Here is a 24936-nt window from a genome sequence, read left to right as displayed (position 1 = left end):
TATTTCTGTGGTGGTTGATTTTATAACCATAGAAGTAAGAGATATTTTGTGTTTGTTCATGCTGGTTATATATAGGTCATTTCACCTCTTAAGTCCCATTTGCTCAGAGGTTAGAATCATAGAATCGTTAGGGTTGGAAAGGACCTTAAGATCATCTAGTTCCAACCCCCCTGCCGTGAAGACTTTATTTCATGCGCTGTTTACATGTGCTGTTAAATAGCTTCTTCAAATCTAATTCGTGCCACTTGACACTGAATTTCTTTTATTATTTCATTTTGGTTTGTCATGTTGGGTTAGTTTCAGGTTTAACATATATAAATCTTTCAGAATATCGTTTTGAAGCCTGCACTGGGAAATAGGGTTATGACATTAAATTGCAAGCATTTCCAGCAACTTGGAATTATATGATTAAGTGACATATCAGCCTCAGACCTGCACACAGGTTTTTTAATGTTGTGAGGGTGGTTTTAGATCTCTTAAGTGTGCACAAAGCTCAGCATGTACAGAACAGGGTTAGAAACTGAACCTTGCCATGCTCCAGAAGTTTTGACTCCTAACGGAAAGAGCACTAAGTCTTACGCAGCATGAACTGACAGCCTCTTTTTGGCCACAGGCTCTGAAATGCTTTTATGAAGGGTTAGGAGGACTCTATTCAGTGTTTCTATTAGTAGTCACTTTCTTAGTGACTCCAGTGAATGCTTTTCCTAAATAAGCAGAGATTAAGGTGTCATCTAGGTACTCATGGGCTAACTAGATTTTTTCATTGCTGCTGCACATTATGTTGGAAGTAAAGATGAGTGTGTCTGGTTCTCAAAGCTCCCCTTCTTCCCTCCACCTTTCTTCTTTTCATATAGATTTGAAAGGGAATGATGTGGTTCCCTGGGTCCTAGACCTTATTTTGAACAAGCACATAATCAGCCCCAACCCACACATTAGGCAGGCAGCTTGCATCTGGCTTCTGTCAATGGTGAAGAAGCTGAGCACACACAAAGCAATTAAGGTAAGAAATATGCCCTTTCCTGATGCTGGCTTCTTGTCCCTGTTTTTACCTCTTGCTTCCTTTCTCTCCCTTCGTTCTACTTCACTTCCATTGCCCTTTTTTCCCTAGTGCTGGTGCAGTCCTTACTGAGATTTTTTGAGACATGGCTTATCTTTTGTCACAAGGAGAACATACTAACTGGCAGATGAATGAGGCTTTTCGGCACCTTTGTAAATTTCTGACCTGGCACTCAGATCATAGTGAGCATAATGTAAATGCCTTTTGTAAGGTGAAGGAGCAGGGCATCCTCTCTTGTGGAGGAGAGGTTGGGGTCTGTGCCATTCTTAGGATTTATTTTTGGAAATGTTAAAAGGAGGTCTAGCAGGTGAAGAAGGGGGAGAATTTCTGGACTCATTTGTTTCAGAAGTTATCACAACTTTGGTACCAAGGAACAGCTGTTGCATGATCCATGTACTGTGTATTTAATAATATTTAGGGTGCTTGTCTATAATGAGAGAATATAAAAGATCCTATACAAGGACTTAATAAAGCCTTACCAGCCAAAATGTTCTCTTCCTGCATAGAGGTACTACAGACTGTGGTGGGACCATGTAGTAGCCATCTTGTGCTCTTCAGGTAAAGAGCTTTGGGACAATAGGTGCTTTGCAATTGTAAGCTGTTATATGTAAAACCTTGCCGCATATTATACTAATCTAAACAATGGACCTTGTGGGAGTTGGCCAAATCCACTAGTTTGGGGATGAAGAAAAGTGTCCTCACGCACAGGATAGCCCCATCTTGCTGCAAGCCAGATTTACAATGCATTACTGACATGTATTAGGCAAGGAGAATAAAATATGTTTACTAATGGCATGGTAGTTTTAGAAAGGTGCTGGAAAAATAACTTACCTTCTGTTACTGTCAGTCAGGCTCCTGCTTACCTGTCTGGAAAGGAGAGCAGTTCTTGTAGGTGTAGCTCAAATAGGCAGCTCCACTGATACAGTAGTCTCTATTTATCTGTTCGGAACTTGAGACCAGACGAAGGACCCAAAACCTGAGATAAAAATAATAATGTCCTTTTTTTCTCATCTTACAGTCTCATCTCAAGGATATTCAAAGTGCGTTTGTTTCAATTCTGTCAGATAGTGATGGTAAGTGCTATCACATGTTAAGGATTTTGTCTTTTCGTAGGCATTTAACAGGATGGAGGGAATTTTTGAGCTGCCAGAAAGTCACCTACATGCCCTCTGTCAGTCAGCATTAAAAGACGACTGAAGAAACATCCCATTTCTGATGTAATAGGAATGATTTCTAGTCATTGCATGTAGAGATAAGAAGCAGCTTTTTCTGTGCTTTGCTAACCAAATACATCTTTTTCTGCATTTGCCCCTTCAAACTGTAATAGCAGAAAATGTTCATTGATTCTTGTATTCTGCTTTGGACAGTAGGATGTGTATTGCAGAGTTCTGCATGGACAGGAACTCTTAAGCCCTCTATAAGCTAGCAAATTTTGGTTTGTACGTCTTCCTGTGGCTGCTAGTGGAAAGGGAGGTAGCTGGCAGCCTATCCAAAACTCACTGAAGTTGGAGAGAGTATTACCACTAACTTTGCTGAACTTCAGGGGCCAGCAGCATGTCAGAATACTCTTGGAATTTTCTCTGCTCTTTCAAAACCTGTAGTGACAATATTAACATGAAGATGTCCCCTAGTTCAGAACAAATTGTTGCTTCAGAATGCAAAGCTTGTGTCTTGCCAGACTAGATCTGCTCTAAAATGGAAACCTGTGAACTGCAGCACAGAGCTGTTTTTGCTAGATCATGATTTTGGTTGAATCTTGTTTTTGAAATTTGTTTGTTACTTAATTACATGCTTATCATTAATTTTACCTTGTAAAACCTCTTGCAGAGCTTAGTCAAGATGTTGCTTCAAAAGGTCTTGGGCTGATATATGAGCTAGGAAGTGAAGAGGATCAGCAAGAGCTAGTCACGACACTTGTTGATACCCTTATGACAGGGAAAAGGTACAGTGAACTCAGAATAAAGTGAGAATATTCTGAGCAGTATGTTTGATGGGAACAAAAATGTGCCTCTCGTGTGTGGAAAAAGATGTTTTGAGGTGAAGGGCATGTCAATATCCATGTATTCCTAGTGGGTCAGACTCAGACATTTCTTAATTCACCTTAGAGTTGTTGTCACTGAATTTGTTCTGGTTTTGTTCCATTCAACAAAGCTTCAAAATCATTTAGTCCTGATTCAAATCAGTTGGGGTTTTGTTGGATTTCCAGAAGGAAATTGTGTAATTGCAAAGGACAATGTATGGTGTGAATGTTGCAGAATTGGGAACTTGCTTGTGTCTGAAATGTACCTTTTGCTGGGGAAGTGTGAGTGGTCGCTTGTTAGTTTTAGTGTGAAAAATGCTGGTCTTCCAGGAGTCCTGGCAAGTAATTCTGTTGGTCAGTGCTGAAAATGCTCTTTAACAGCCCACTCCCTCTAACCTAGTGTGGATGTGGCTGCTGTAAGTGACATAACCTAGGTTGGGAGTGTTGGGATCCAGTGGTGGTAAACAGGAAGAATTAAGATGGATGGAAATAGGATTTTTTTTTTTCATTTTAAAGTATAGATTTGCTGTGCAGAAAATAAAAAGACATCATTCAGTGTTTTGACTTTTTACCTCCTAACTCCTCAGCAAAGCCCTCACTTTCTGCAGCATCTGTTTAATGTTACACATGATGCAGGTTAATGAGGTTACTTATAAATTCTGTAGCTTTGCACACGTGTGTTTTCTGTGGGACTGGAACTGGAAGAATGGGAAGCTACTGAAGTAATGAAGGAAAACAAACTTGACCTGCAGCATGCAGTCCATTAAAGGGTAGATTTTTGGTTTAGCTAATACTGGACCTCTTTTCTACCAGAGCCAAACATGAGATGACTGGAGAAACTGTGGTGTTTCAGGGTGGCCTGAGCAAAACCCCAGATGGGTAAGTTTACTGATGGTCTCAATGGCAGGCACATAATCAGTGCTGAAACAATATTCCCTTGCTTACAAATCTACTTCCTGAGCTTTTTGTTCCTCATTGTTCTCTTGAGTTACCATAACTATTTTCTGGTAGTACAGATGAGATATTCACTTCTCTCTCGTTTAGGCTGTGAGTTGACTATAGCTTTACCTATTATGGCATTTGTGTAGCTAAAAATAGTGACGCCGATTTCCCTTTTGCTTTCCAAAGTCAAGGCCTTTCTACCTACAAGGAGCTTTGTTCACTGGCTAGTGATCTCAATCAACCAGACTTGGTGTACAAATTCATGAATTTGGCCAACCATCATGCCATGTGGAATTCTCGAAAGGTAATTTGCTGCTTTCATACCATTTACATTCCCACTATGAACTCCAGAAACAATAACTGCCTTTCTCTAGCTCTGGTTATATGAAATACGGATAATTGCACAGGGAGGACATTTGTTGATGCTTTGGTGTCAGGTCCAATGCAAATTTATCTGCCTGAAGAACAAATTTAAGATTACTTGAAATTCTTAAAACAAAACATTGGTATCACAGGGTTCATATCATCCTGCATTCCTCTCTATATCAACTGGGATCCTTCCTTTTTACTTTTGAGTGTGCTTGGGAGCCAGATCTTGATGTGTTCCAACAGTGCGATAACATTTTCAAAGCTGGATAAATTTGCAGATGCCAGAGTGATTTTTTTTTTTTAATGTAAAAAGAGCAAAAAATATTCAGGAACAGGTTGCGAAGAAGACAATTGACAATACACAAGTTTAATCATTGTTGTCAAAGCATTCTTTTTCAAGTCAAGTTTGATATTTTAGAGCTATAGGGACCTTTAGCAAAGCCAAAATACTCTTGGATCCATATCCTGCTTAAAAAAGTATCATCATAAACTTGAAGATTTAAGTACACTTTTCAGAGCTTTAAGTTGAGGGTTATTTCATTAGCTTTACATAAGCGTGGAAAATCTTTCCTCTGGAAAGGAGGCAGAGCACCTTTCGTGTGTTTTCATGCAGAAGACTCTGGTAGCTGCATCTACTGTATTGCACCTTTTGTGCTCTTTCATGCTTGCTGCCTGACGTTTTGAGTCTCTGGAAACACCACTTGGTGCAAAAATAAAAACGCCCCAGCATTAACTTTCATCCAGAGTTTGACAAGTTGACACGTCTCTCAAGGCTTGTCTCTTTTTGCATTGGCACTTGAGACGCACAGGAGCACGATTAGGCTCCAGATCCTCATGGAATTTCACCAGCTAGGATGAGTCAAGAAATTCGACTCAGTGACTGAGTAGGCTGAGCTTTGGAATTTGAGTTTGCAGTATCATTTAAGTTGGAGGGGCATCTGGAAGTCTGTGCTTCAAACCTCCATACAAGAGTGAGTCAGAGCAAGCTGTTCAGGGCCTTGCAGATGATGCCTCCCTTTTCTTTATACTTTCTGCAACCCCTTGCTCCTCACAGCAGTAGTTCTAGCTGAGGGGGTGCCTTTATTACTCTTCTTTTTTTAGATTAACCCAGACAGCATATCTTGCCCTGTGAAATCCTTAGAGTGGGATTTTCAGTGGCAGCCTTTGACACCGCATAGCGGGAAACATGAAATCAGTAGACACTCAATGCACTGACCTGTATTGAACAATTTAGTTTTGGGCTATCCTGCATCAATTCCACTGTGTTAGATTTGAGAGCGGAATTGAGAGTGGTGAAGACAGAAAGAAAAGAGGGTAGAAGAATATTTGAGTTTCATTATAGATGGAGGCAAAATTATAATCCCCAGAATTTTCAGATTGTAGAGATAAAGTGGAGTTGTTTTATTTTTAGTTTCTCAGTTCCTAAGTTAATCTAATCTAATCGTAAGTGCAGCAAAGTTGCAGGGAAGCAGTGGCCCAGTCACCGGTCTTTCCCAGAAAGAATCTCTTCTGGAAAAACATATTCAAATCTTCATAATTTTAATTCTCCACCATCACTTTTTGCAAACAAGGTCAGTCAGTATCTTGAAGGTTGGAGAGAAGGAACTTTAGTACTAATATGTTGACTGTTGAGTGTGATTGTATGCTTAAGATCAGTGTGGTACTGTAGCACTGATGGGGGACTGATTCTGGTAACATTTTACTCATTTTGATTTGGTCTAAATCTGAACTGTATCTGTCAGTTTGCCTCTGGTGATGGTGTACTCAGAAGCAATGACTGAACGAGTGAGTGTTGTTTCAGCAAATACTCTCTTGTAATTTCAGGGAGCAGCTTTTGGTTTTAATGTGATAGCTGCCAAGGCTGGAGAGCAGCTGGCTCCATTTTTGCCCCAGCTTCTTCCCCGGCTATACCGTTACCAGTTTGACCCCAATGTGGGGATTCGACAGGCAATGACCAGCATTTGGAATGCCTTGGTCACCGACAAGACGATGGTGAGTGAGCTGCAAAGTGCAGAATTGGTGGGTTTGCTGCTAGCCAGCAGTGTCTCGAAGATCCTTATTGAACAGTTGTGTCTTCTGAAAGAAGGGGCTATGCAGGAAGGGGTGAGGTATTGTCCTGCGGAGAAAGAGGCACTAAAATCTGTGGATGAGCTGGAGGGTGCACAGAGGAGGATGCTCCTATATATATGAAAGAATAATCACAGATCTTGTTTGTGCAGCCTGCTGTAAAATTTATGATTTACTTGAATTGCAGTCTTTCCACACTTGGATATTGTTTTCATATTGCTTATGAGAAGCTCTTCAGGAATTCTTATGCCCTAAGATGCCCTTCTTAGAGCAAGAGCATCTAAATACGATTCCTCAGTTTTTAAGTGGGAGGAAGCCCATGGGAAGCAGCTTCTCTGAGACAAGTTTAGGAATAAATGATTTTTGTGAGATGCCATTGCTGTAAATCTGTGATTGCTGCTGCATCTAAACAGTTCAGTTGATAAAGGACTGAGGGACTTCCTCTTTTCTTGTCTTCTCTGTCACATTAAGCCCTCAAGCGGTGCAGGAAATGGCATGTTTAAAGCAAAGTCAGAGTAAGTTTGCATGGGGTCAGATCTGGGAATTATTAATTCATCTGCTGTGGCTACAGGCAGGTTGTACTGTTCAAAAGAAACTTTTCTTCTTCGCAGTACAAGACAAGGATGAATTGTCCATGCTTGTTTCATTTTTTTGCCTTTTTTTCTAATAATAGGTTGATAAGTACATGAAGGAAATTCTTGAGGATTTGATCTGTAACCTAACCAGCAGTCTGTGGAGGATCAGGGAGTCCAGGTATTGCTAGAAAAAGTAACATATTCTTTTGAACTCTGTTCTTTTCTTCATCACAAATCTGTTAACCTGAAGAAGTTGAGGGGGGAAAGAGGACACATCCTTTCATCAAGATAGAGCCTGGTCTAGTAGTCTGCACTTGAAGTGTAATAAAATCTTGAAGCTATTTGCTTCATTGAGCCTGAAATTTGTTATTGCATGTGGCTTGAAGTGATACTAAACAGCATTTGCTGAAGGAGGAGTTCTCTGGTCACAAAGTTCTTGCCTGTCCTTGGACCTGAAATATTGCTTAATATTAGAAAACCTTGGCAGTGTGGCTGTATACGTACTTGGCAGCAGGATGCCAGTCTATATCCCATTTTTATTAAATTTTTTTTTATTTATAATGATTTGTAGTTATACTGTGTTGAAAACTTCCATTTTAATTTCAGTCCTAGATTTTAGACCATTTTGGTTTGGTTTTGTCCTGTACTCACAGAAAAGCATCTGGAACGATTTTGTAATTGGAATGTTTGCGACAGCAGTTTCCACCACAACAGCCTTTCTCACTTGCTGTCACTCATGTCAGATTTCACCTGACTGGCTGAACCTTTTTTTTTTGTCTACTAAAGGAGGCATTATTATGATGGTGTACATTTAGGCATGGGGAAAATAAGGAATGTGAAACAGTTCTTAGTTTTTTTTAACGGTTTGCTTATACATATGAGCATATCTGAGTATACACCTATAGCAAATATGAAGGACATAAAATCTCTTGTTTGCAGCTGTCTGGCGTTGAATGACTTACTAAGAGGAAGATCTTTGGATGACATTATAGACAAGCTTCCAGAGATATGGGAAATACTATTCAGAGTGCAAGATGACATTAAGGTAATGGAACTGATAATTGAAAAGGAATCTTCAACAGAAGGTACAGTGATCAAGCTCTAAGATGTTTAAAGAGAGATTCTCTGAGAAGTCAAGTTGAAGCCCATGGGAGTTTTGGGGATTAAGCAGACAAATAATTCGGCAGTTAACATTTCCATGCCACCTTGGAAATTCTTTGTGTATTTTAAGTGTTGGTTTTTGTTCCTGAGGTGCTTATTCTTGATGGCTCAGCATTTTTCCTGGGTATGAAAGAACTTCTAAATTTTTACCTAACTCCTGAGTATAGAAACATTTATTTTGTGCTTCATGTGTGCTTAAATGACTTGCATCTATGAAGTCAGAGTCCTCAGCTCCTTCTAGGTTTCAGCTGTGTTAATGTATTTGTCACTGAGTATACCAGATACTCAGATGGACCAGAGTCAAATTTTTTTGTGGAAAATACTATGTTACGTATTAGCTATGGGTTATACCCTTGTCAGTATGAGTGATATGAATTAATATGAGTTGTTGTGGAGAAGTTTTCAAAATAGCAACAATGGATTGTTGACTTGTTTTTTAGGAAACTGTGCGAAAGGCAGCAGATCTCGCCCTAAAAACTTTAAGCAAGGTAAAACTTCAGCATTTGCACATGGAGACATGTATGATTTTGATGTTAGGTAATGATTCAGCATCATATTTACAGGAATGACCTGTTTACCGTAGGCTGTTGTTTTGAAAAGACTTCCAGTATGAAGTAGTTACGATAAACAGAACAGCCCCCTAGGAAGCAGTCATAAGCTTGACCATATCTTCTTCTGTACTTTTTTTGATGCTGCTTGAGGATAATGCAATGTTAAGTCTTAAACAACCAAAGGAGGGATATAATGAACTGTGTTTTTCCCTCTGTCCTTTTTGTCCCACTGGGGATGGTATTCAAGGAAATTTCATACAACTTCAAGTCCAACTGATGTAGTTGACCAAGCCCAGTGGAACCTTAACTGGTGTGAAACAAAGTAATCAACTGGACTTCACACTCTGGTGCTGTTAGTGACAGTGTAGTATATGTATCACTTAATATTTTGTTTGGTATTCCTTTCACAAAGTCAGATCAGTGGAAATGGAAACAGATCTTAAAAGCTGTGTGTGAAATCACAACCTTCATGGTGCATGCAGTGTGACATTTCAATGGCGCAAGTTGTGATTTTGTTCCAAAATGTTGCAATTGCAGAATCTCTTCTGACCTGGGCCTTTTCTGCCTAGTGGAATATTTGAATCCATGTGGCTGAGAGGCTGTCCCTTAACTGAGAGGTCATTTGGTCTGTCTCATCATCTGGATACAGTCAAGGCCTGCTAAGTTCTGAATTTGGCTTTTCTGGAAGCTGACTCTAGCTCCTTTTCTGGATGTGACTTGGCTTAAGTACCTCCTGGAGAGGAGAATGAAAATATAACAGAGCCTTTGTTTGGCTTTGAGCAGTTGCTGTAGTTGCCATTGACTTCCTCTGTCGGAAGGAAAAGGTGCTTTAATGTAATCTGAGCAGATTTGTACATGCTTCCAATGTGGATTCTCACTTGTCCCCAGGTCTGTGTGAAAATGTGTGAGCCCTCTAAAGGAGCAGTGGGTCAGAAGACGATAGCTGTATTACTCCCTTGCCTCCTAGACAAAGGGATAGTAAGCACAGTTGCTGAAGTCCGGTCTCTCAGGTTAGTTTTGCATCATATAAGTTCCCTGGGGGTTGTATCATGATTTCATGGAACACTGGAATCATAAAATGGTTCGGGTTGGAAGGGACTTCACATATCATCTAGTTCCAAACCCCTGCCATAGGCAGGAACACCTTTCACTAGACCATGTTGCTCCAAGCCCTATCCAGCCTGGCTGTGAAGAGCCACAGCATTTATGGACAGCTTATGCCAGTGTCTCACCACCCTCACAGTTGTCCCAGAGAGACCCAGCTTATTTGCTCAAGTTGCAGAATGTTCTGTGTGTTTGAAGGGGCAAGTTTCTCCTCAGGACTGCTTTCCTGCTGAGTCCTTTTCTCACTGAGTTCAAACAGCAGCCCCAAAAGCTGTATGCATCTTTTGAAAGTATCTGGCCTCTCTGAAAATGCCCAGATTCAGTTCCCAGCAGGAAGTTCTTTTCTCCTTGTATGACTGGCAAACTGATCTGCAAGCAGTTTGCTGCGCTGGAGACTTATCTTCAGGACTAGCATATGTCTTCTGCTTGTAGACAGAAAGTCCCATGGTAGCTCTTGAAACAGTCAGGTTGTGAGTAATGCATCCCAGAGGCGGCTGCACTTGTTCATGCTGTTCAAATACATTTTGTGTCTTGTAAGGGTTCAGTGTCCCTTGATATGTAGACATTTCATATGCTTGCCACTTTGTAACCTTGTTTAGTCCTTCATTTGTGTGAAAGACAGGCTGGAAAATTGAGGCCAGATGTATGGCTGGTCTTTGCAAAAGTAATTTTCTTTTATTGAACTTGATTATGCAGGAAGGTTAGAGAGCTCCTAACACATTATAATAAATACTTCTTGAATTTTTTAATCCCTTTTGAAGATAGGAAAACCCTGTGTCAAAATGCAGCCTGAGAGATGTGGTGAGTCTGAAACTGACGCATGGTATTTGAACAGATCATTGTAATTTGTTTTTCTTGGGCAGAGATAGTGGATATCTCTGGGATGACTTTGCCCAGAGCTTCTTTAAAACGTGAAAATGTGTTAATTCTTCTTACACCTGTCTGTGGTACTGCCTCTTTGCCCATTCCTTTAATGATACCCTGACCAAAGTAAGCAATCTCTGCAAAGTGTAGCATCAGTTGGAAGCTCAGGGCTAGGATATTATGTTGCTTAAGCAGAAAAATACACAGATTTTTGTTTGCAGGTAGATTTATATTGGTGTATCTGAGATTTGTATTGGCCTTTTTGTTGGTACTGGATTAGAGTAAATCAGAGAGGTTTCTCAGCTAAGTCTGTGTTTCTATGTTAACCTTCCCTTTGATCTTTTTCTAGCATTAACACTCTTGTGAAGATCAGTAAAAGTGCTGGGTCTATGCTGAAACCTCATGCACCAAAACTTATCCCAGCTCTGCTGGAATCCTTGAGTGTGCTGGAACCTCAAGTCCTCAATTATTTGAGTCTTTGTGCAACGGAGCAGGAGAAAGTAAGTGCAATTGCTATGGGAAAGTATCAACAGAACAGAGATGACAAAGATACAAGCTTCATTTGGTAAACAGAAAAATAGCAGATTTGGTTGAGGGGTGTTCAAGAGAAAAAAGAGAAACAGCTAGTAAGTTACTAATAAAGTTTGGTCATTGGAATATGGTTGGACAAATGTGGGGTTTAGTTTTTTGTTTGCCTTTTTTTCTTTTCTTTTTTTTAAAGGGTTGTGGGTTTTTTTTATTCGCTAAACCACCACATTTCAGAAACTGAAGAACAGTCTTAGAACTGTTGTTAGGTGTCACTTCACTCCATGTACAGCTGTGAAACAGTCAAAGAGACAGTCTGTAATAATTATGTGGAATGCACCTGTACTGTCAAACTTCTCTGTTTTTCCCAAAAGATTAGCTGCAGAAGTTCTGGTAAATCAGATGTGCTATAGCACTGTGGGCTGGAGGTGGATGTTGTCAGCACTGTGTCCTTTAATCTCTGTCAAAGAACTGTATTAATCAGCAGCAGTCTAATGGGAAAGTGAGTGAAACCCACTGTTCAGAAGCAAATTTAGCTAATTTCATTCTCATGTACTCTAGCTAGAACATCCTTCTGCCTCTGAAAGGGAGACTTTTGTAGTCTGTAAACATGTCTTTCTGTCTATATGCATCTGAAATGGATTTTGGTTTGAGTTTGTGAGGTAGCAAGTTTCAGCTGATGTTGCCCTTTCCACTGTTTTCATGTTGAGTTTACATTTGATTTTGGGTTCCCCCCCCCCCCCCTTTTTTTTGATTTTTAATCTCCAGACTGCAATGGATAGTGCCAGACTTAATGCTGTCAAGTCATCTCCCATGATGGAAACCATTAACATGGTAAGTACCTGATTGAGAAGGGTTCCACTATAAGGTAAGTTGTAGGAGAAGAATATGAATCAAAGGGAAGCTTTGCAGAATACCTCTTCAGGGTTCATTTTGTTGTCACATCTGCATGTGGATGGCTGTCCACCTTCTTTTTCGTGTGCTGATTTATTTCATCCCAATGCCACAGCTTGTTCCTCAGATCAGTTGTGAATAATCTTGGCTCCATTTGGTGTCACATGGGTTGTTTCTACACCCGTAGACCTGCCTGTCTTGATGAAAGGGACATCTTTCAAGTGTTTTAATTTGAATGGGGGCTCAGTTGGTTCTGGATTATGCTGGCTGCTATTTCTCTTTTTCTCTGGCCCTCATTTCCACAATCAGCTTCTCACCTGGGTCTCCAACTGGTGATAGTTGTTGCTCTTAAGGCATATATTGCTCTCTAGCCCTTGCCTCATGGTGCCTTAAGATAATCCCTACCCGGGCCTTGCCAATGTTTTGATGGGGGAGATACTTAGAAGAAATGCCGATATCATTGAAAGCACTGTCAGTAGCTGGTGTTCGGCACCAGGGTTTCCAGCTGCTGGAGGAGGAGTTGCTGATGCCCAGACAATGTGCTGTGGTGTTTGTCTTGGCAGAGCTCCTTGGCCTCTGTAAGAGCCTGTCCCTTCCCAGAGAAAAGGCAGCTCTTTTCTGCTGAGACACGGCTCACAGCCAGGGGCATGCAAGCAGGCAGGAGGTGCAAGCACTATTAAGAGAAGCATAGTCACCAGAGCTATTCTTTGTTTCCTGTGCTTATGGAAAAGCAACAGCAGCAAGTCCTGTACCGAGCAGCATGTGAAGCTGAGTCTGGTGTCAGGTGGGGTGCTCTATAAACAGTGTGTAAAGTGGCTGGGAACGAAAGGACCTGTGTAAAAGTGTACTCACTGCCATCCTGCAGGCTACAGCGGCTGCTGCTGCCCCTCCGCCAGACCGTGGCTCTCTCCTGCCAGCCCTGGGGCAGTTGTGCAGCCCTGATAGTGCTGGGGATCTCTTAAGAGAGTGGAATGATAGTATGGCTTTCCTGGAGTAGTGTGAAGATATCCTGGTTTATGACTAACCTTCTGTCTATTGCTCTATAATCTGGGGCTGGCTGGGACATTATTATTCCTTTCACTATATTGGTGCAGGAGGGGAAAGTGACAGCTGATGGGATATCTGAAGCTTTCAGTTATTATGTGATCCTTGCATTTGCTAGAGGATGGATCTCCCCTCTGCAGACAGTGTGCTACAGAGAGTGCTGGCTATACGAAGCTTTCTGTTTTGCCCGGTGGCATTTTAGGTATAGGAGTTAGAAGCGATACCAGTATGGTACCAGTAACACTCTTGTACCTTTGTCATTTATACCGCTTGTTTTGTCTTGACCTGTTTAAAAATTGTCCTAACTAGATTTGTTTCATCATCTAGTTTGGATATGTTATTTTTTCAGGGTTTCAGACAGTTCTGGAAATGTTGGGTTTGTCCTGAGATGTGCACACCTTTGCATCTCTTTCCCTCCCCAAAGAGAGTTCTTGCTAGTGTGTTACTTTCAGCTTTCTAAACAGTTGGAGTGCAGGGAAGCATCAGTTCTAGCAAATAGTAATTTTGGCAGGGTCATCTCAGCACAGAAGTGGCACAAGAGAATCTGTGTGGTGAAAGCCAATTTGTGGTGCCTTTTTCCCACTGTACAGCAAACTCTCACAATTCAGCTAAAGACCTTCAGCTAAAGGCCTCAGCTGAAAGTAGACCAGCTTCAGACTGCCACTATTACCTTTCTTTTTTTTTTTTCCCCCTTCCACCACCCTTTTCCCCGCTCCCTGGTCCCTTGCCTTTCTCTAGAGCTTGCAGTATTTGGATGTTTCTGTCCTGGGTGAGCTGGTTCCTCGGCTGTGTGAACTGATCAAAAGTGGAGTAGGCCTTGGCACAAAGGTATGTCTGTGACTTTAGTACTCCATTTGGGAACAGAGAAGGAAACACAAGCAGTATCAACGTAAATATGCTTCTTTTGACTGTCTCTCTTAAAGCAACAGCTTGGGATTGTGCTGGAGTCTTTATATCTGGGTCTCAAGCCACCTACATTACTACCAGACTTGTAATTTTCTGAGTATGTGCTGCCTTAACCTCCCCTAGGCTATATAGCTGTTATGCTCTGTAACACTTGAGCGCAGAAGGTTGTTCTTGGTCCCTGTATATATTCCAGGACCATCTATCCTGAGCGTAGGTCCTGGTAACCTTTTTACTTCTTAATTCAATTCTTGTAATTCATTTGTTGCAAACCGTTTTTCTGCTTCCACTGTTGGCTCCCGCTTATCAGGGGAGAGGCTTTGTGGGCCTAGATCATGTCATAAGAATGTGTATAACACTGCAGAAAGTATCAACAGAAATAGCCAGGGGCTAAGACTGTTTCATCTCGTCTTTATTTTCCCTTGCAATCTTCCAGGGAGGCTGTGCCAGTGTAATCGTGTCTTTAACCACACAGTGTCCTCAGGACTTAGCACCTTATTCAGGTGAGGTTTGTTTCTGGTGTCAGGCTTTAAAGGTGCTTTTGTGTTGCTGTTCTGTAGGTATTATTTCCTCCCTACTGGCCCTTGATTTTATCACATGAATGACCTTTACATGTGTATTTTCCTCAGAGAGCTGTTAGCAGTTGCAGTTTATATGAGACTGGCATGCTGGGGGTAGGTCCTTTGGATGTTAAGTACCTCACCAAGTTGAAAGAAGAGCAGGGAGGGATTTGAGGGAATTCTCTAGGGCCCAGCAGGAGCAAACAGAATTTTCTCTAGACTTTCTTGGAGCAGACAAACAATGCAATGCTATCAATAGCACTTGTTTCTTCAACTTGAGCTATGGGGGAACCATAAATAGGGACTTTGCTTCCTTGGGTCTCAGTCTTCTCTTTACAATTTATTGTGATTCAATAATGGAAAGGAGGTCACCTTTCTGTTGCAAAACAGAAAGCAAGCTGACAGCATGATGAGCTGGGATGCTTGCATAAAGGAACATTACCAGTCAAAGTGTGCAGTTTGCGGCTTTCAAAACGCTAGTTTCTTCTCAGTTTTGCTGTGTTACACTGTGCACTTGTTTAAACGTAAGGACTAACAGACCTATAACCCCACAAACATGTGATGAGGAAAAATGCCTAAACTCATTCAATTAATGAAATGCAGGCTATTGTAATTCTTGCCACAGCAATAAAAATAGGATACTTATGATAAAATCTATTCCAACAGGCAAACTTATGAGTGCTTTACTTAGTGGCCTAACAGATCGCAACAGCGTGATACAGAAGTCTTTTGCCTTTGCTATGGGGCACCTAGTCCGGGTGAGTTGGGGTTTAAGGCAGTTTCAAGTTTAATTTTATTTTTTTGTTGTTGGCTGGGCTTTTCTAAAGTGTTGGAGTAATCTAAGTCTCTCCCTGTTACAGACTTCCCGAGACACTAGCACTGAGAAGCTGCTGCACAAACTCAGCAGTTGGTACATGGAGAAGGAAGGTATGTTGCTTTGGGGGTGTTCAGTTACAGAATACAGTGCAGAAAGGCTCCTAGTGATAGCAAAAGCTGGTAAAGAAACATTTCTATATTGTGATGCTGTTTCACTGGCTGGGTAATTCCCATGCATCATTATACAATATTGTGCATCCCTCTGCTTCCCAAGAAGCAGACGAAGCAGTTAAAGGAAATCCTGCTTCCCAGTAATAATGTGTGACTGTTTTGCTCCTTCAGAGCCAGTTTACAGGACAGGCTGTGCTTTAACTGTGCATTCTATGGGACGCTACAGCCCAGATGTAGTGAAGAGCCATGCCAAACATGTGCTGCCATTGGCTTTTCTTGGTATGCATGAGGTTCCTGATGAAGAGAAAGGAGAGAAAGAGAATTCCACTCTGTGGACTGAAGTATGGCAGGAAAATGTACCTGGTAAGTTGTTTTAAGAGTAGTGAAAGCTTTCTGGGAAGCATGGGGCAAGAAATATGCTTTCTGTGAATCCATTTTGGAAATACAGAATTCTCGTGGCAAAAGGTTTGGGTGGTCTGTTTCCATTTTCTTTCTTGCTAAAGATGTCATGTATGAGTTTCAGCAGGTTAGCTTCTCTGTGGCTATTTAAAATAATGACAGAGGTGTGATTGCTGAGGATACACAGGCACAGTCAGAAGTATTCTAAGACTGTGAAGCACTGAATGTCACTGTAACATGTCCCTGATTGTGGCGCAGAGAGCTGGACAGCTTTGGAAATTTTGATGCCAGCCTTTAAGGGTTGCTTTGCACACCCTGACGTTATAGGCGGCTTTGGCCTGTGTCTCAGGTTGGAGATCTGTGTGGAGGTGCCTGTGGCTTTAACCTCAGTGAATGAATCTGAGCTAAAGAAGGGCTATTTTGCTATACTTTATGCATTGTGGAAGGAGATCTGGATGCATGGTGAGATGGTTTTGCTGGTTCCTTCTCTGACCTGATTCTTGGATCTGGTCCCTCAGATTACTTTTCAGGTGTCTCGGAATGTAACTGGGAGGAATTCCTCACCCCATTGCCTGAAGCAGGCCTGGCTGATACATTTCATCCACCCGTTTCCCCCCAAAATAAAGAAAAAACCCAAACCTGTAACTGCTTTTTCTGCCTTCACTCACCACCACCACCCACCCCCCGCAAAAAAAAAAAAAATCAGGTTTTTGTTTCTTTCACAGCAGAGTTACAGTTTTCCTGTTTGATGTGCAGGTACACAGGGTGGCATCAGGCTGTACATGCAGGAGTTGATAACCATTACCCAGAAAGCTCTGCAGTCCCAGTCCTGGAAGATGAAAGCCCAGGGAGCAGCGGCAATGGCATCAATTGCCAAGCAGACAGGCTCCCTTGTACCACCACATCTCGGCATAGTGCTGTCAGCACTGCTGCAAGGCCTGCCAGGGAGAACCTGGACTGGGAAGGTAAGAAAGGAAGTGTCACCTCATGGATCACTGAGCACCAGCATGCAGCCCTTGAGCCAGGACACATAACATTCTGTGCTGCAGGGCAGCATGTGTAGGAACTCTGGCTTAGGAGGTCTGCCTTTTGCCCTGTATTCATTCAGCAGATACAAAAATGATAGGGAAAACAAGTATGTGGTGTTCGTATTGCTTTAGGATTTCGGTTCCACTTAAAACTACTTGCTCTGCGCCATATTCTAGCCTTGAGGTGCCCTAGCTTCTGCTCAGAGGTGCTGCAAGGCAATTTTCCACTGCTAGTTCAGTGCAGATGGAATGCCAAGTCCTCTGCAGCCTCTACAGCAGGAGTAGCGCTTTTTCTCTAGGCTGGTGTCATAGAAATATTCCCCCACCACCTCTCGCACCAGAGTGCAAAGGTTTTCCCTGCGCAGCAGGACTGTGCCATTTGGTTGCGTGGCATTTCTCAGTGGTATCTGTTTTATTCATTGCAGGAGGAGCTGTTAAAGGCCATTGCCAGTGTCGTCTCTGCATGCAAGTAAGTGGTACTCTTAGGATCTGGGATCTCAAAAAGGAGGTTGTTGTACAGTGTTGCCCGTGTGGTGCTAAGGAGACTATAAATTTGTGAACACCATCGTTATCTCCCATCAGCTCAGGAGGAATCTGCTCCGCTTGCCAATCTGTGGGTCAGTGGTGAATGCTGAGAGGGGCAAGTGATGCTTCAGAGAGACCTGCAGAGATAAGTGGTTGATTTAGGGCAAAGAAGAGGATGTTGAGAGGTGAGAATTACTAAAAAGAAAGAGGAGGCTAAAGGGAAGGATAGACACATTAAAGGCTAAAAGAGAGGAAGAGGTAGAAGAAGAGGAAAGGCAGGGAAGTATGTTGGAAGCATGTGAGTGAAGACGAAGAAATGAGGGAGGACAGGGTAAGAGCGAAGAAGAGGATCAGACTGTAACTTCAGTTACAGCTGTCGGTAGGCACCCCTGTGCCTAGACACAAGAATTGCCTCCTAGGTATGGGAAAAGCATTGCTTGGGAGGGGATTACTGTCGGTCTGATAGTTCGTGTGTGCCTTGTATTTCAGTGCAGAGCTACAGAAGTCAGTGCCTGGCCAGCCCCCCATCAGTGATATTGTCCAGGCTGTCCTGAAAGAATGTCGGAAAGAGAACCTGAAGTACAAGATGGTGGCGCTGCGCTGTGCAGCTGGGGTGCTGCAGGCAACAAAGGAAGACCGGTTCCAGGAGCTGGCAGATATCGTCTTCCCCATGATAAAGAAGGTGACAGTTCAGCTTGCTGAATTTTCCCTCTTTCAAAACAAAACACCCAAGTGGTGATGACAGTCTGGCTGATGCTTGGATTCATGCCAGGTTTCTGGCCAGAAGGCTGATGATGTGAGGAATACCCCACACTCAGCCAGTGGGTCTGAATGAATACCAGACTGCTGATGAGCTGCTGGGGGGTTGCACCTGTGTGGCCCATATTATAAATTGGCCCAACTGCTCTCTAGGCAGAGTCCTTCCCAGCACTGCCCTGGATCCTGCCTGTGGAACTTGATGATCTTAAGGTCCTTTCCAACCCTAACTGTTCTGTGATTCTATGATGCAGCATTAAAAGTTAATTCCTGGCTGCTCTGCAGGCAGCAAGAGACTCCTAGGAAGTTGTGTAGAGTGCTGCTGTTGAGTATCAGCAGTGCTTTGCAGCTCTTCAAGAGGGACTTGAATAGCACAGGCAGATGTTTGGGTGCAAGGCCACGGAGCCTGCTGCGCACTTCTGCAGGCTGCCAGTAGCACCAGAGCTACCAGTGGCCAAGGGGGCCTGTGCTTCATCTATGTGGAGGCACTGTCTAGGTGCAAGGGCTGGCATGCACAGACTGCAAGGGAAGACTGAATGGCACTGAAGTGTGTGGCTGACCTTCCCCTCATCCTTCTGTCGATCATACCTTTCCCTCATGCCCTCTGCAGGATTCTCTTGAGAGCTTGGGCACGGGTTTACCAAAGCATGATGAAGAGGATGAGGAGACAAGGGAGAAAGAATTGCAGGTGGAGTCACTGATCTGTGCCTTCGAGACCCTGGGCAAAGCCTGGCCGAGGAGCCCAGAGACACAGCGTAAGTCAGCTAATGGTGTGCAGAGCAGGCTTTCTTGGCTCAAACTGTTTCTTCTTGAAGTTGAAAGGGGGAGGAGGGCAAGACCTGGGGATCATGCAGAGGGAGTGGGGAGGCTTTTGAAAAGGTGCAGGATCTCACCGCCTGCAGCTTGCAAGATCAGTGAGAAAGCTGCCCCAGCAGCTTTCACACAGAACCAGCCCATCCTTGAGGAAATCCTTCACTGTTTTAAATCCACTCACCAAACTGTTCTGAGTTTTTGAAAACATACAGGGTGCCTAAGGTGGCTTGGCTAGTCAAGCAGCTAGTTCTGCTGCTCACATTTATGTTTGCATCAAAGTTGGTACATGGTGAAGGAACTGGGTATACATGAAGAAAACACATGGTTGCTCTCCTTAGCATGCCAGAATGTGTGATGCAGCTGTTTTATCTCCCAGTGCTCATAATGAGTGTTGATGTGGTGAAGATTTTCAGGGTCACGTGTTGCAGAACGTTGACTTGGTTATATGCAGTGACTAGCTTGATCTCACTTGGAGAGGAGCACAAGGAACACCTGGGAGACAGAGCAGGAGGTGTTTTCCTTCTGTCTTTCCTTGTGGTAACACAATGACATCCTTATTTCTCTGTAGGCTGCTATCGCCAAGACTTTTGTAAGTTAATGTGTGACCGTCTGAAACTCAGCACATGGAAAGTGCAGCTTGGAGTGTTACAAGCCATGAATGCCTACTTTAAAGGGTAATTCTCCTTTCTGCATTCCACTTTGATGTTTCTTTTCTTTGTTGCTTCAAACTGTTTAATGAAATTGAGGATGATTTTGGATTCTCAGGAAGTCGAGCAGACTTCTGACAGTGATTTTTCATTTGACAGGCTATTGCTGTTTGATAAGGAACACTTAGACCCTGTGGCTTTGACAGAAATACTGTTGGAAACCTGTTCATCGATCACCCATTCTTTAGGTAAATGGACTTCTCCTGGTTTGTGGTTGATGATGAATTGCTTGTCAGTTGGGGGTTGACTGGTAGTGGAACTGCAGAGTAAGCATAAGCTATCAGAGATAACATTTTGATTTTCCTTGCACTTTGTGGCAATTCTGATGTTGCAGTACCTGTTCAAGACAGTACTATTCAGGATGCTGTGCACAGGGAAGTAAACTCCTCAGGTGCAGGAGAGTTTTGAAAGGGTAGAGAGAGGCAGACAGCAGACTGTGCAGCCTCTCAGGAGTGCAAATCAGAAACATAGTGATTTCTTTCATGCTGGACCCTACCAAATCAAGCTATTGCTGATGTGATGAAACAAGTTTTTCTCCTCCACAGTTCAGACTTCTTGCATACACATGCATTGGAGATGCCCAAAAGTTTCTTGGGCAGTGCATGAAGCTGCAAGGTTTTGAGGCAGTTTGTGCTCTCCCTGAGGAGAGCACCCAGTGGTGATATGAGTGCTACCTATAATGTCATGTTGACAGCCATGGGGCCCTTTAGGACTTTGGTAGCATTCCCACTGGTCCTGTGACTGTGTAACCCTAAGTCTTCTCATACGTGCATTGTGGCTCTGGTTTCTGGTATGTCTAAAGGCAGCACCTACTTCAGAGGTTGCTATGGATCCACTGAACCCTTTGCAGAAAGTTTCTCTCAACTATCAGTCCTTCTGAAATGAGACTTAAATGAGATTTTAGCTCAGGACATCCAATAATTTTTTGTGACAAGCTTATGCTTGATGGCATAGGGTTTATTTATGCTCCCTTTATCACAGAATCATAGAACAGTTAGGGTTGGAAAGGACCTTAAGATCATTTAATTGCAACCCCCCTGCCATGGGCAGGGACACCTCACAGTAAACCACGTCACCCAAGGCCCTGTCCAACCTGGCCTTGAACACCACCAGGGATGGAGCATTCACAACCTAAATCTGAATGGTTTATAGCCATTACAACTTGCCAAAAAGTCTGTTACGCACAGAACTTGTTTGTGATCACACTGCAGCTATGCCAGTGTTGTTCCTTTTCAACATGTGTAAGGAAGAGTAGTTCTGTGGTAATGGGAGAGGTGATGCACAAAGTCTGGTTGACTTGTCAACCTCTAGTCAGTCATTTTCTGCCATTCAAATACATCTAAGTGAGCAGTGCAGATGGCCAGCACAAATGAGTTCAGTGAGCTGTGCTAATAAATGTTTTTTGGAGACTGCAGTTGTGAGTGCTCTTTGTGCCTTTGGTTCTGAATGTGGTTGTGGGTTTTTTGTTATTGGCTGTATTTTCAATCCCTTAGAAAACAAAAGCTACACGTCCATAAGAACAGAAGCTTTGACTGTGATAGAACTGCTGCTCACCAAACTGCAAGGTGAGATGCTTTGCTCACCAGCTGGGAGTGCTGCTGTTTGGCAAAGAAGGCACCTGGCTGTGTGGCCTGGAACCCTGGACAGATGCTGCTACCTTCTGCTTACAGCACTGGGTGATTCTGGGGCAGTTGGGACTTGGGAATCCTGTGCTTGGTGACTTGGGAATCTTTGAGAGCTTTACGTAACTGTGGATAAAGCCAAAGTCTAAAGTACTCCAAGGATACTCCTTGGGTGAGGAAAATGTCCAACAGGGAGCATCCTGGAGAGCACACAGGGCAGTTTTTAGTCAGATTCTGCTATGTGCAAGCACCATAGAGGACAGAGCTCCTGTTTGTGCAAAAGCAGAATTTTTACCCTCTCGGCACCAAGTTTAGTTCCTCATTGTTATTTAGGATTTAAGTCTTGCAGAATTTACTTCAGAGAATGAATCTACTTAGGTCTCAAGGTCATGTGTGTCTGCAGCTGTTCTGTTCAATGTTTCCTTTGGATTTCTGTTACACACTTTGTGTTTCCTTTATTCTAGCAGAATTCTTACATTACGTAAAGGAATTATTAATTGGGAAACATTTGGTTCTTCAGGTCCTTGTTTTTGCATTTTACAGGATTAGACAATCCAGCCTAGTCTAACCGGGCATGACTCCCTGTGCTGGAGGCAGCATGTGCACTGGAGTTGAATTTGGAAGTGTTGAAGCAGTCAGTCACTCTTTCAGCCTGTCTGGGGATGGAGGTTACCTTTTGATTTTTTTGGCATTCTGGTATTCATGTCCAGTGTCTGTCTTTATCTACACAGAAACTCAACAGTGGGAAAGCCTGACACCAGAAAGCACGGAGCACCTCATTCGTTCATTGTCTACGATGGCATCAGATAGCAGACCCGAGCTGCAAGAGAAGGCATTTATATTGAAGAAAACACTTGAAAGTCTTGACTAAGCTGTAAAACACAAACTACAAAGTGCCATGTAAAACAAAAACAAAAGAGTGCAGTGGTCTGAAAACCAAGTGGGGAAAATGAAGTTTATTCTGTAGCATGCATCATTCCTGGCCAAAATAAAAAATGCCTTAAATTCTTTTCCCCGTTAGTGTTATTTTTACTCTCTAAGCTGATGATTAGTTGTTTATCAGTAAATACCTCTAATGATCTGCCCTAGAATGTTTTTAAGTGTGCAACATAAAAATAGTTGAGGGCAAGATTTTTTCTTTTAAATCGGCAAAAGAATGTTGCTCAGATCCCCTTTGTCCTTCAGAGGAATTGTTGAAAAACCACCAGCACAGGCAGTGAAAAGCGTATTTGATTCTCACGTCATGTGTGGTCATCTGTTACCTGGTGTCTAAACAGTAAATCTTTGGGACTCTGCAGCAGAGCTGAGGTTTGTTATCTATAAAGAATTCAGTTCTTCCCCTGATGAAGCCTGTGTTAAGTGCTGGTGGCTTCATCTAACCCCCACCTCTGCTTCTCCTGCTTGCTCCTCCCTTGCAGCCCATTGTCTGTGAGTTACGAAAGGCAGAGTACTGTTAACTTCTCTCCTTCCTTGTTCTCTGACCTCAGTGTGGATTTACAAAGACTATGCCTTCCCCAGCTGGCAACCTCGGCCTCCCAGACTTTAAATGAGAACTTGTTTCCTCAAAGGATGCACAAGAGAGCACTTTACTGAGCTTTGTGGGATGAAGTTGGGCCTAGTTGGTACCCAGATGGAACACTGCTCTTCTCAAAATTGTTTTGCATGGACACTCCAGCTGCAGGATTAAAAAAAAAAAAACAAAAAAAAAACAAAAACAAAAAAAGGCAGTCTTTTCTAGATGTTTTTGAAGAGTGTATGGAGTTTGCAATGACAGTTTTTTAATAGTGGTAGTGTTTTATTCCCTTCCTGTTTGTAACCCTGTTCTTGCTTTGGAAACCTGTAATGATTTAGACTTGTCAATATTTGTAAGAAACTGAATCATCTGTCATTTCTCAGCAGCCCAAGTCATGCTGGTTGCTAGCAAATACCTTTTAATTTGCACTTAAGAAGAAAAAGTATATCTGCATTAACATGGAGTAAAATTGCTATATGATGGTGTGGCCATGCTGCCTGTCTCCTTTTATTTTTTTTATTTTGCCCTTCTTGGAGAAAAGACAAACCTGGCCACTATAGCAACAGACCTTTAATAGTGTAAAGTTAGCACTGCACCGTAATCTGACCAGTATCTGTACAGCTTCTTGGGGATAAATGCTTTGCTGATGGTGAAATAAAATCATTAGTGTGGGCAATACCGTGTCGATGGCTTTCAGCAAAGGAAAGCTTCTTTTCTTGTAGTCTGCAGCTCCTTTCAGATCTGATCTGTCACGGGGAGGACTGCTCGGATGACGTCACATTTCCTCCGTGCCCACATACTCAGAATCAGGTATGCAGTACCTACTTTTCCCTCAGGTACCACTTCCCATTCAGAGTTTTCTGGTACTGTAACAGTCTCGTTGTCTGACTTGCTCTCCACAGAAAGGGAGGAGTGCAACTCATGCACGCCTGGTAAGAAAACATCAGCAGGAAATGGGCAGAGCTGTCCCACTGTGGCTCTCGTGTAGCAGAAACCTCAGCGAGCACTATTGCATTGTACACTAAAACTGGTCAGTGGACAACTCCGTGGTGCTGGGAGCTGGTGCTATAACACATTTTGATTTACACCTTGTTGCAGGGAGCTGCTCTTTGTTTACCTGTAGTTTGAATTATTGAGCACAGTGTACATTTTAAAATTTTTTTGGGAAGTCACTTTGCAGTATCTTTAAAAACTTGCTTACCATGACATGCAGTGTCATGAGTGCTCATTCTTTTTGTATTAGATAAATATTACCAGTGATGCTTTGCTGTAGCAGTTCATTGTCTGACTTGTTTTTTTTTTTGTATTGGTGAGTGACAGTAACAGAAAAGGAAGAGCCTCCACATCTCTGGTATTTTGAGTGGTCACTGTGGACTGGAGTATTCAGAGGCAATGCCTACTATGGTCAGATGACCATAAGCAGAATAACTAATTGTTGTCAATAGCAACCTGAATTTCTCTATTGGGGATTTACACTAAAGGGAAGAGCATATTCTAGGAACTGTACAAACAGCTGGATTGATGGCTCTGGCCAAGAGCATTTAGGAAGGTTAGAGATGATATCACGCTCTCTGGATCACAAAGCAATATGTCTTTCTCGTGATTACAGAACAGATGCAGAGCTCCTCTCTAAAGCATGTGCCTATACACAAAACCTACCTGTACAAAAGTTAATTCAGTCAGAGGTTTGATATCTACCCCCCTCACATTTGTAAACTTGACAGGATTTAAAAAAAAAAAATAGATGTGGCCTTCCTAGAGTTTTTCCTCTAAAAGTGATTGCACTATGTAAAACACACTGTACATTGCCCATTGCGGGCATTTCTTGTGCTGCTGCAATGCTTTGTATACCTGGAGTGCAGTGTGCGGACCTGACTCTAGCACTTGCTGTTGCTTAAATGGATGTATATTGAGAAAAGTTTTCTAATGTTGCAAGATCTCCATAAAATT

At 42.6% G+C, this 24936-nt stretch overlaps 1 protein-coding gene across 4 annotated transcripts in view; it reads left to right on the top strand.

The window, feature by feature from the left end:
• ECPAS (Ecm29 proteasome adaptor and scaffold) overlaps positions 1 to 22486 on the top strand; it is a 62710-nt gene extending 40224 nt beyond the window's left edge. For all 4 annotated transcript variants that reach the window (XM_057423149.1, XM_057423151.1, XM_057423150.1 and 1 more), the window contains 25 exons: positions 855 to 1000; positions 2076 to 2130; positions 2885 to 2999; positions 3891 to 3956; positions 4206 to 4323; positions 6213 to 6380; positions 7129 to 7208; positions 7970 to 8075; positions 8632 to 8679; positions 9631 to 9752; positions 11060 to 11210; positions 12004 to 12069; positions 13912 to 14001; positions 14513 to 14579; positions 15303 to 15394; positions 15497 to 15563; positions 15795 to 15986; positions 16779 to 16987; positions 17476 to 17519; positions 18065 to 18257; positions 18942 to 19086; positions 19713 to 19818; positions 19951 to 20039; positions 21345 to 21416; positions 22205 to 22486. In XM_057423149.1, the coding sequence (XP_057279132.1) occupies positions 855 to 1000; positions 2076 to 2130; positions 2885 to 2999; positions 3891 to 3956; positions 4206 to 4323; positions 6213 to 6380; positions 7129 to 7208; positions 7970 to 8075; positions 8632 to 8679; positions 9631 to 9752; positions 11060 to 11210; positions 12004 to 12069; positions 13912 to 14001; positions 14513 to 14579; positions 15303 to 15394; positions 15497 to 15563; positions 15795 to 15986; positions 16779 to 16987; positions 17476 to 17519; positions 18065 to 18257; positions 18942 to 19086; positions 19713 to 19818; positions 19951 to 20039; positions 21345 to 21416; positions 22205 to 22344 (2747 nt within the window). In that variant the 3' untranslated portion in view covers positions 22345 to 22486. The remainder of the gene's footprint in view (positions 1 to 854; positions 1001 to 2075; positions 2131 to 2884; positions 3000 to 3890; positions 3957 to 4205; positions 4324 to 6212; positions 6381 to 7128; positions 7209 to 7969; positions 8076 to 8631; positions 8680 to 9630; positions 9753 to 11059; positions 11211 to 12003; positions 12070 to 13911; positions 14002 to 14512; positions 14580 to 15302; positions 15395 to 15496; positions 15564 to 15794; positions 15987 to 16778; positions 16988 to 17475; positions 17520 to 18064; positions 18258 to 18941; positions 19087 to 19712; positions 19819 to 19950; positions 20040 to 21344; positions 21417 to 22204) is intronic.
• The last annotated feature ends 2450 nt before the right edge of the window (positions 22487 to 24936 follow it).

Source organism: Pezoporus wallicus, unplaced genomic scaffold (assembly GCF_028554395.1).
Source record: "Pezoporus wallicus isolate ANWC-B61680 ecotype Strahan unplaced genomic scaffold, APGP_CSIRO_Pwel_v1 contig_7243, whole genome shotgun sequence".
Classification (NCBI taxonomy): Eukaryota; Metazoa; Chordata; class Aves; order Psittaciformes; family Psittacidae; genus Pezoporus; species Pezoporus wallicus.
The sequence above is the reverse complement of the archived record's forward strand: the minus strand, read 5'-3'. Positions and strand labels throughout refer to the sequence as shown.